The following is an 11,651-nucleotide window of genomic DNA, read 5'->3' as shown; positions in this document are numbered from 1 at the left end:
AAATACCTCGTAACTGATTTCCCTCGGGGTTTTCTGACACGCGGTGCTCGTCTGCACGCTAAACCCCTCAATGGGGGTAGAGCAATTCAAATATGTATGTCCAATTTCCACATTGTGTTGTCCATTAAGGGAGTTTAACACTTAAGTGTTAGTGACAGAAGTGCCAATAGCACTGCACATGTTGTCCAGTTCAGCAAATGTTTTCATATTTCATATTATTTTCATCATGATAAAAAACGCGACTTGCTATTTGATGAAAAAGAAATATCAGGAGTGATGGTACAACTGTATTTTGTAATATGAAAACAAGACTTTATGCAACGCTGGTCACTGTTTTATGTGCTAACTACATTTCATTATATTGCATTTATTTCATCCATTTATCCATCAGTGTTGCTTTTACTTTTCCATCCAGTATTTTCAACCATGTTGCCATTACTCTTAGTGTTATGTTATTTCTTGCTATTTTAATTATAGGTTACTTTGAGCTAATTGGCAGTTTATTGGTTATTTTCGCTTGTTCACCATCCATTATGTTTTAATTTATTATGAATTACTTTTAGCTATCTAATAGCATTTATCAAGAACCTAGATCAGCTATTTAACTGTATCTTGTCTTCAACTGTTTCACTGTCTTCATTTGCTCTCTAGGTTGTTTTCCTTCACTTTTCATGTGTTCATCACTGCTGTGATTCCGTATTTTTAATTCACCGAGCTACTCCACAACCACATTCTGCCATGATGCACACACGGCGCATATTTAAAGGCCCCGTTGGAACAAAAATGCATTGGCTTATCAAAGTTATTTATTAAATGAATAAAACTCTTACAAAAACACAGAGACATACCGATAGAAAACTTATACACAAAACCATACAAAAATGGCATAATGGAAAAAATCAAGCAACCACATTGCAGATGTCCATAGTTTGTCTGAGATTTAATTTAAATTCAGACTCGAACTAATGATGAAATAAATACAGAAGCGTTATATGGACACAAGGAGCGATGTTAACAGTGTCTTCGGATTTTTGTTTAAAGCGATTGTCTGCGTAGGGATTAACTGTCATTCTTCTGTTCATGAATAGTCTCACAACACTAATCAACGATTTAAGACATTTACAGACACACAACTAATGTGTTTTTATACTTTTTTTTTCTTGAAATATCACTGGTGCATGAATATATCCTCAGCGTAAATACTTACCAAGGCTGCGGCAGAAACAGAGAAATAAACACCAGCGAACGGGACAGATTATTTAAGCACCAAAAGTGAGACGTTCCTATCTACACATTCGTTTAAGTGTTCTTATAAAGAAAATAACTGCAAGTGTCGTCAAGGTGGTTAGGAAGATTTAACCTTCAATTTCCCCTCGAGAGATCAAATCACTCAACCATGTAAACTTTTTTTAAAGGTTTTCACGTGTACGAAAATGAGCCCAAATGCTGAAAGTCTCGTCACATTGGAAAAAGACAATTGTGTTGCTGTAATGTTTTTTTTGGCTGAAGTTGTGATTCATAAAACAGGGTGGGAAACAGGATGATCTAAGCTGTGCATTTCTGCTTATAATGACACATGAATGGAACATTTCTTGAGACGGAGCCGAGTACTAATCTAATTTCTACTCAAATAATAAGTAAACAGTGGTTTTAGGAAAACAAAACACTCATGTAAGTATTATTCTGTTTGAATTATGGTGGTGTACGGTGGTCTGAGCACAATCTGACCAGGATTCCACAAAGGAAGCCTCTTGTGCTGACAGTGCAGTCAACACTTCTGGTGTTGAGAGCTTGTACATTAACTGCATCTGTCATTCCTCAGTAACAGTGGTCTCTGTGGTTAAAGGATACAGCGACATCCATGGGAAAACACATGGTGAAAGAAAATGGGATTGAAAAGTCTGGATTAATTTGGTTCTCAAAAAAAAACAGAACAGAATAAGTAAGTGTCCATGAAAGCAATAAGAACCGTCAGTGAACGTCTCCAACAGTAGCAGGTGTTGGTATCAAGAGTGCCTCCCTTGTCATTTCAATCAAAGTTCTTCACTTGAGTCTGTGACTGTCACACACACACACACACACACACACGCACATGCGCGCGGCCGAAACGTGGTCAGACCACAGAGACGCCCTGCGTGGGGCAGGTAAGAGCGGTCACCACATCAGGCCTCTCGATGCGAGCCAGTGCAGAGCACAGCAGTCCCAGACTGGAGCCTTCTTTCTGGGCCCAGTTGGAGAGGAGTGTGTGAGTGGGGGCTTCCCCACGTCCAAACAGGTCTAGCTGTTCCGGTTCATAGCCCAGTGCCGCGCCCAGCTGCCTCCATCCTCGGCCCGCTCCCTCCTGTAGAAGGCGCTCCACCTCTTCCTGTCTGTGCGGAGGTAAGTTGATGTACAGACGATTGTCCTGCTTGCTGTCACGCTTGGTACCTGAGGAAGCACAAACACACAGGCCGGTTTCAGACATGAGCTCCGGAGTTTGGCGTGTGACGAAGCAAGAATGACATTATCTGGGTGAGAGACATCAGTGGAAAGATTTCCAGAAGATCCAGGCATGGGGATATTGTCTGACTTTCTCCTGCTGCGTTCTAACATGAGCTCACTCTGACAATAAGTGGAGATTATACTAGAGAGCTGGTAAAGGAATCTCTGGAGAATCTCAAAGGCAACTTGAGCAGAAATTTGCATCCACAGATGCAGCTCCTCCAGTGCATGTCTCAAAGAAATCGATTACACGACCCGTGTGTGTTTGTTTCAGGGTGTAATTGCTTTAAAATAAAGAACATCTGGTTTGTGTAGCTTTACAATACACCTATGCGTGCGGCAGGCAAGGGCCTTGCTTTACAGAGAGCACCATTTTGAAGCGCCATGTGTTTCTTAGGAATGTTACAATCTGCAGTCACTAATTCTTACACACTTGACCTTTACCAAACCAAGACTAGCTGGATGGGAGCTTAACAATAACAATAACCAACTACATTAACAATAATAATTGTTATTTTATTAATAACTTAACAGGTTTAACATCTTACGGAAAAAGTAGAAGTCCTCCATGAGGGAAACACTGGAAACAAAGATTACCAACTCCAACTGTGTCTCTCCTGAAGGCCTAACACACACATTGAATGCCTTTACTCAATCATAAAGAAAACATTGAAGCCAACCTTTTAAACATTGTGAAACCTGCATTGTTTACATTTGCGTTTGCTAAGAGGTAGAAGTTCTTTGGTGCATTGCTGCACATTTGCACGAGATTCCACTAAAAACACTTCTCGGCACGAGTCCTAAAAAACTTTAATACTTCTGAGAGACAGAAAATACAGACGCGTTCAATTTCTTTTTTCCTGATGCAGTCCAGCATTTCCAAATAGGACTTTTAAAAATTCCACATTAGCGTTGGTTAAGATTATAACTGATCTTTTTATATATAGCCTTTATTAGTGTTTCCCAAAATGTTTATATGGAGACGTACTTTTAAAGATGACACATTTGTAAACCAAGAGCAAATATGTAACATTTCTGTTTACATGTCATTTAGCAGACGCTTTTATCCAAAGCGACTTAAAATGGAATTGAGTACAATCAGCCAGGGGTGGAATCGAACTTGCGACCATGATGTCTTTTGTACACAGGGTACCGGTCTTAACCACTGAGCCACTCCACCTCTTTTCTACACGGCTCACACACATATATCTGTTTGATAATGAATCACAACATTTTTATTGAAATCATGTTTTTCAAAACAAAACCTTTTTTTTAGTAAAAGTCTGAAAAGAATCGTCGCTCCTCCTGACCAAGTCTCTGAGAACGACTGGTCTTCACAGCCAGTAAATTGTTCTGGCGCTGGATGTTTCAGTAACCTCGTTAAGATGCCTTCTGAAATCTTAATTCAATTGAAATTCAAAGAGCCTTTGTCTAACTCACCTTTGCTGGGCTGGTTGTCCTGCAGACTGTGGGAGTCCAGGAAAACCCCACTGTCACTTTGAAGCTTCTCTCCCTCTGGAGATGTTCCCAACTCGGCCGCACGGGCCTTAGACAGAGCCGCCTTCTGTTTACACGATCGCCAGCTGAAGTGACCGCAGGAAAACAATGTCAGTTAAATTGCACACAGTGAGCTGTTTGTCAATCCCGAGCCAATCCTGCAGTCATTATTACATCCATTTAAGGAGCCAGTCCTCGTGGGGACTCACCATTTATAAGCCACATAAATAAGCAGACCCAGCACCACAGCAGCCAGAACGGACATGTAAGCCAGAATGTTGCTGCTGCCCCCCTCGTCCTGTGGGGTAAACTTGGGTGTTCCAGGGGAAGGACTGCTCTCCTCTTCCTCAATCACGTCGTCTACTCCTGGGAAGCGAGTAGCCTCCCGGGTACCATCAGCCTCAGCCGGTCGAGACAAAATGTGCAGCTTCTTATCTAATAAGGTTGCGAGAGGGAGGGAGAGACAGAGAGACAGAGAGAGACGCGTCAGATACGGGGACTTTATAAGTCCACATCCGAAACACATTTGGGCTGCATAAAGGAGAACCAGAAATAATTTGATGGAAGCCTGTTCGCCTGCTGTAATGAAAGCCTCGGTCGTCACCATGCTCCCATGGGGCTTTGGAACCTTTCATTGCCCTGGCTGTTTCCAGCCTCATCCTCCCTCCTGCGGTTTGACTATTTAGAGATCAAACGCCACAAGGTACAGTTTTGCTCCCTCTGGGTTCAGAGGGTCATGACATATGCACCCAGACTGTGTAAAGATCTAACCTAACTCCTGCGGAGTGAATGTAGCCTTTTGGAGGCAAGCGGAGTAGTGGTGAGGGTCAGCAGCAGCCTCCCTCGGCTCTCAGGTCCTTGGGGTCAGTAAATCTAAAGACCCTTCTGCCTCATAGCAATTGGACTGCAAGCGTTTAAGTGAGTACTTTAATTTAGGACTCATGTTTCCAGGCTCAGAGTGTTACAGAGTGTTCAGATGAGGTGTGGATGCAGGTGTTGACCACATGTCCTTGTCGGCTCACTCCCACTTCCCTTCCCGGCCCCTCCCTTCTCCTTGAACTCATTCTTTTATCTTTTTATCTTTCACTTTTTACTGCCTTGCCCTGTGTTAGCTCTTTACAGACTAGTGCTATGCCATTTCTTTCTTGTTGTTGTTGTTGTTGTTGTTTTCAGCAAATCCCATTAAGACATCAAGATCACTATCAATACTTTTGAAACCGATTCAAGTACCCAATTTGTAGCCCTCAGGCTTAAATCATTAAACACATGCCAAAGATTATGCCTTCATTGTTAATTTCCCTTAAACTGCTTATTTTTTTAGTTAAATAGCATATTAGTTAGTGACTATTGTCAGCTTAATGTTTACAGGAACTGGATAACGGATGTTTTTGTGTTTGTGGAGCCCAGATGCATCACAATGAAGGATAATGTGACCCAGAGCAACTACATGGCTGGATGTCTGGCACAGACGTTTTGGCTGCACAGTGAGTGCTTGTTATCAACAATTAGACACATTTCAGAGAAACCCGTGACTTAATGCATATTTTAATATCTCTGATATAGTGTATGAAGTTTAAGAAGAACGGTGTACAAGTGCAGAAGAAGTCATCCTTCATCAATAAATTAACAATATCACAAGTCTTCCTCACAACTCACCCATGCAGAGTGTGTCAGAGTTGGGCATACAGGATCGGATCTCCACCTCAATGTCCGAGCACTGAGTGCAGGTCAGGCAGGGTTTGGTGCCGATTCGCTCCTCAGAAAACGTCCCCGGGCCACAAACCTGGCAGTCGGTGTCTCCCAGAGGGCCACACTCTCGGACGACACCCTCACCGCGCTTGCATTTGGAGCAAGGTGCACACAGACCATGGCTTCTCAGAAAGAAGAAGCCATTGTCACATTCACACAGCGTGTCTTGTTTAGCAGAGCAAGAGGCAACCATGGGGACACTCGGAGGGCACTTTGCACATGGGAGGCACGGGCCGAGACCCTCAGATGAAGAAAAAGTTCCTGGGAAACAGATTTAAAATCGCTGTTAAATAAATCTTTATCAGTATCCGTGGCGATGGGGAGACACAGTGTCTTTTCACTTCTTTTAGATAACGACGCGGCAGGTGAAACACATTATTCATTGGCGCAGTAACATTAGATGATAATTGCTCACCTGCTGGGCATGGCTCACACTTGGTATCCTCTTTCCCACATTGTGTCTTTACCCCAAAGCCAGAAGGACACAGACTGCAGCACTGCCCTGATTCAGTGAACTTGTTACTGGCACAGGCATCACCGAGAGAAACCTGCAAGTAAAACAGTTACAACACAGTAAGACAAATGTATTCCACTACTGTGTTTTTTCTGTTTATTTTAAAAGAAAAAAATCTTTTTTTGAAGACAAGAGTTACATGATTGATTGAACTTTTCAGGCCAGAGCGACCAACAAACACAATGAGGGTTTTTTCTTTGTCTCAAGAGTTTTCTGCCTTACATCATAAGTGGGAAGGAAATCGCTCACATCCCACTCCTGTGCAATTAAAAAAAAACAGAGAACAGGGCGAACTGAAAATGGCCCTTTTTTTTATCTTTATATCTGCCTCAGTTTTCACCCCTAAAGTGCTCTAAGTCCTTATCTGCAAGTGGGTAATGGAGAGCCCAGCTTGAGTTGTGACATGAGGGATAGATCAGACATTCCTAACGGCTTGTGCAGCAGAGTCGGTGCCTGACAGGAGTGGCTGGCTTTAATCATTTCGCTTCAGACCAGTGGAAAGACAAAGACAAAATGGGGTGAAGGAAAACACTGAGAAAAGGAGGAAGGAAGAAGTAAAAATAGCTTCCGCCCTCCAACTCATTCCAAATCAGTGTGAACGACAATGTGTGTGTGTGTGAATACAGTATGCGTGTTTATTTCTTGACAGAAGGCGGTTGTTATTTAAAGGAGACAGTTCCAGCCCCAGGCTAGGGTGTCAATTAACCAAGGCTGCCCAGCATGTGAGTGTCTGTTTGGGTGAGAGGGGGGCCTTTGAAGTCTTCAAGCCCTGCAGGTGTGTCTATGAAGGTCAGAATTTCACTGACTCCCCCCCCCGCCTTCTGCCGGCTCTAAACAGGGGGCATCTTGAACATGTACACTGTTTAAGGAGATTGGCCTTTTCTGCCTGCAGGCTGACAAGAGCAAACAGATGTCTGAACAACTAACCTCCTGCAAAGTGGAAAAGTAACAATTAAGCAACCTACTGATGTCTGCAGTCTGCCAAGACGCATGGGCAACATGCATGAACCTGCAGAGCCTTCGAAGGAAAGCCCCCCCCCAGAAACACACACAGACAAAGTGCCATGGCCCCAGTCGAGAAAGTTCCATGCTAAAACTACAGGAGAAACGGCTTTGAAACCGGGCTTGTCTCCTTCCAAAAACAACACACACACTTTTACTGTGACGGCTACAGTGGAGCCTGATGATATCTGAACACCAGCCACAGAACCCAGATCAGTGGTATTAGTGTGTCAGGGCAGTGGGATCCAGCAGGCAGGAAGCAGCAGGATGTCTGGAGTTGGCAGACTGTGATCAGACTGTGAAGTGAGCGCAGAAAGTAACTCTGGTAACTGTGATTAGTCCTCTCTGTGTGGCAGAGGGAGCCCCTCTGCTAACACTAGCCTACTCTCTAGCCCTCAATCAAAATGATAAATATTTGGTTTCAGTGGCTCTGCTTTATTTTCACCTCCTGCTTGAATTTCTGTCATTTACGGTGCCTGGTCTGAGCCTGAGCTGGTGTAGCTCTGCCTGGAGGCCCAGCTCAGCTCAGCTCAGCTCAGCTCAGGAACTATGAACAGGAACTGCCATAGGTTTGGCACTTTACCCACTGACCAGTGCACAGAGAAATATTTAGTCCATGCTCCAATGGAAATGAGAGGGAACAGTGATCTACTCTGTGGAGGAATGAACAAGTCATTATCTAGTGTGCGCACTATGTATGACTGCGACTTAATGTTTATCGGTGCAATTAATGCTGTAAATTAAAATATAGTATAATTGCACGAGCACAAGATGTAAAAATGAAAGTGCTGACATTGTTTTTTTTTCAGATTTTGAAAGCCTTGGTGCTGGCAGTAAATGGATTTTGTAGTATCTTTGGTCCAGCGTGTTAAAGTTTTAGGCAAATACAAATGAGCTTTTCGTACTTAAAATAGCATCCAGTTGTTAGGTGTCACCTTGGAGGCATAAAATCTGAACGGCAGGGGGCTGCAGTTGCTTTTTCCATTTAGGTAAGAAGCAGCAATCTGAGGAGATTCCCCAGTGAGAACAGACAGACCACCGAGGAGCGTTGCTTTCAATGGGGCTCTCAACTCCACGGCTGCCAGAGTCAGTCAGTCAACACAGATCACACAACGCTCCCACACACACACACACACACACACACACACACACACACGCACACACTCAAATTCTGCCTTCTCTGTGCCTGAAACATTTCTTGTCCTCCTCTGAAGTGAGACCACATTTGAAGCGCCTAAGCTGGAGTTTCCACGGTTTATCAAATCTGCGTGAAAATAAAGGCACAAAAGGAAGCTCTCTCTCTCGCTCTCTCTCTCTCAGACATTCAGCAAAACCAGAAAGCTGACCTAATTGTCGACCCCATTTGCCCCGATCACTCATTAATAAACGGGGACAAATGTAAAGACCTCTTTGTCCTGTTTTAGTAAAAACTTGAGCAACGCTGTCATCGGAAAATCAGCGCCAAGTGACTTTCATTAACTAACTCTTCCCAGTGATTTTCAACTTGAGTGGAGAGGTGGTTTCACATTTCAGAATGACCCTAAAATCTGCCCCTTAAAGAAAACTGCTTAACTGCTCTATGGAAATTAAAATGACTGTGGTAACATGCTAAACCACCCCCTCACCCCTACCTCACACACACTCACACACACATGTACGCCACAAACTGGGAGAAAATGATGATAATTGCTTTGCTCCGGAAATTCAGACCTCAGCAACACTGTCGCAACAAGTAAGGCCACTTTTGCACCAGGAACTACACAGACAAAAACCATGTGGAATGGGCCTTTTTCTTGAGCCGGTGTGATCCGCTCCGCCACTGCGTTAAACAATCCCGGGAGTAATGAGAGAACTACGTCTGATGGCACAAATGATAGGTTTCAACGGGGCTAAAGAAACACTTCAGTGACCTCTGCTTGCAAGTCAAGAAGAAAATACCCCAGAGGTCTCCCAAAGAAAACGTTCCTCCTGTAACAGAAAAGAGATATGTATCATGCTTTAAGAGCTGAGGCCTTATCTAAACACACTTCTTTCATCTAACAAAAGTGCTCTGACTGTGATGAACGAGTCCAGACAGGACTACGAGCCCAGTGGGATTTTTGAGGTAGATGAGTGGCAAATTATCTGCAACTGTGAAAAGCGGGTGGGTGGGTGGTTGGTGTGTGTGTGTGTGTGTGGGTGTTGGAACTCTTCATTTCCTCTGATCCTGACTTAATAATAAACCATGAAATTACCACCGATATATCATTTGTACATAAAATGCAGCAGTTATATCCAAAGTTGGTAAACTGTGTGTCTCCCGTGTTTCCTTTAATCTGATGTTGTGAGTTGTTTGGATGATTCTGGCTGCGGCTGCTGCTGCTGCTGCTGCTGCAGATGGTGAAGGAACTAAAATAAGTCATGTGAGTGGAAAAATGAACAGAGCTGTGTGCACAAAACAACACAATCTCCTCTCATTTACAGGACGTTTTAATTAAGATTGACACCAACAATCAAACAACCTGAATGGACGTCCAGTAGATTAGGACTCAATCTATAATACTGTCATGGGAAAAAAACACTATTAGACCATCAGAGATTATACATGAGATTAGGATCCTCACTCTTAACCCTGTTTTTTTTTATTCATTTATTGATTGTTTGCTTTTGAACCTGCACATCCACCAAAAGAAAGATGAATGATAAGAAGCTGTGTGATGTTAAAAATACTTTCATTTCAATTAAAGTCAGGAGCTGAAGTTGCCTGCGGCTGGGATTTAATGGCGTGGCATTAAGTAAAGCAGTAATTAGCTTGTTACTTACTTGGAGCAGCAGCAGCAGCAGCAGCAGCGGCGGCGCGCAGACAGCGAACACTCTCATGTCTCCACACTCCGGGAATCCTCCGTGACTTTGAGTGGACAGATCTGTCTGTGTCCCGCCCGTCTCTCAGTCCGCACTCCTCAAAAACAAAAGTTGCACCCAAAGTGTCATCCAAATATTTCAGCGACTCGACCGCAGCGCACGAAACTCTCTCACGACGCACTCGTTGCGCGCACAGGCGAGTTGCTTCTTTTTACGCACGGGAAGTTTTACGCAGATTTAAAACGCACGCTGTGTAATCCGTGGATTCCTGAGATGCATTTACTTCTTTCGCCGTATTCCCCGCTGATACCACGAAGGTTACGACAAGGTTTCTTGTGTTTTTTAGCTCGCGGGATGCACGGGCTGCCCGCCTACCTCCTCTCTCCTGCAGCAGCTTCGCCACGGATGAGACCGGAAAAACTTCAACAGCCTCTCCTGGACTTTTTTTTCTCTCTCTCCTCCTCCTCCTCCTCTTCCTCCTCCTCCTCCCAGCTTCTCAGCTTTCAAAGGAGCCTCGTGATTGGCTGCATCCATTCGACGTAGAGTCGGAAACAACAATGTAACGGGAGACAGATTCAAACTGTAATCAAGTCTGACACAGTCAGCGAAGCCTATGTGCGTGTGTGTGTGTGTGTGTGTGTGTGGTTTGCAGTCGGTTGAGTGATAAATGTGCACATGTGTGATGGAAACTAATGTACTGCATACATGAAACATGTGCAGGAGACTCAACATCAGCAAAAAAAAAAAGAAGAGAGATTATACAATCATTCAGTGTAGAATCTGTACCTGCTTGAAACAGAGATAAGATATAATGTAAAGCTGCTGAAGGCTACAAGTTAAAATATAGATAAGTATAATGACAAAGTGGCTAAATCCAATTATGGAAATATCCAAATGAAAATGTTTGCATATTCCTTGAACATTTAAAATGATAAAATACATCAACATTGATGGAATAATCAGAATCAATCAGAGAATCAGAGCCATCCTCTTCATGGGAATAATGGAATTATATATGATAAATAAGGCAAAAAACATAATTAAATGTAAAAAAAATACACTAACAACAACAATACACACAATATAGTTTAGTATAGTTTTTTTTTTTTAAGTTTTTTTTGCTGTTTCAATTTATAAATACCATGTATGCTGCAGCAAATACAGCAATAACATAAATATTGAATAGTAACATAATCCATACACAGTAAGCAAATAAATGATAGCTTATGCAGATTAAACCACACAGCAGTGTACCAGAAATGTATAATTAGCCTGATCTTTTACCCACATTGCAAAAAGTCAAGACAAAAGCACCAACAAAGGTGTGTGGTTTATTCTAAAACAAGCTTTTCTTTATAATGAACACTTCCATTTTTGCTGCTCACATTAAATAAAGTGGTGCCAATACAACAACAATAATGATAATGTTGATATACTGTGGTATTGCTTCATTCTTTCCTGTCACTTAATCCTACAAGTTTATACAGGAAATTATATATTCCCAACAAGCATTTTTGTCTACTTCTCTTCACTTAATACAGTTTTCTTCACATTCAGGGTCTCGTTG

The 11,651-nt window shown here is 42.8% G+C and overlaps 1 protein-coding gene across 1 annotated transcript; it reads right to left on the bottom strand.

Annotated features, from left to right (window-relative positions):
* Nucleotides 1–784: 784 nt before the first annotated feature.
* Nucleotides 785–10,488, bottom strand: nradd (neurotrophin receptor associated death domain). The gene is made up of 6 exons (XM_044033255.1): nt 10,046–10,488; nt 6,143–6,275; nt 5,635–5,988; nt 4,188–4,413; nt 3,922–4,064; nt 785–2,427 (listed from the first exon to the last, which is right to left on the bottom strand). Exons 1-6 carry the CDS (start codon nt 10,100–10,102, stop codon nt 2,114–2,116), a joined length of 1,227 nt encoding a protein of 408 aa, XP_043889190.1. The 5' UTR covers nt 10,103–10,488; the 3' UTR covers nt 785–2,113.
* Between the last annotated feature and the right edge of the window lie 1,163 nt (nt 10,489–11,651).

The sequence above is a fragment of the Solea senegalensis genome, linkage group LG9 (assembly GCF_019176455.1).
Source record: "Solea senegalensis isolate Sse05_10M linkage group LG9, IFAPA_SoseM_1, whole genome shotgun sequence".
NCBI lineage: Eukaryota > Metazoa > Chordata > Actinopteri > Pleuronectiformes > Soleidae > Solea > Solea senegalensis.
The sequence above is the reverse complement of the archived record's forward strand: the minus strand, read 5'-3'. Positions and strand labels throughout refer to the sequence as shown.

Bases quoted from the DNA above. Each gene is read 5' to 3' on its own strand.
- nradd (XM_044033255.1), bottom strand. From the start codon at position 10,102: ATGAGAGTGTTCGCTGTCTGCGCGCCGCCGCTGCTGCTGCTGCTGCTG. The intron at 5,989-6,142 runs GTGAGCAATTAT...TCTGTTTCCCAG, and splicing joins GTGTGAGCCATGCCCAGCAG to GAACTTTTTCTTCATCTGAG. The intron at 2,428-3,921 runs GTGAGTTAGACA...GTGCTTCCTCAG, and splicing joins GGACAACCAGCCCAGCAAAG to GTACCAAGCGTGACAGCAAG.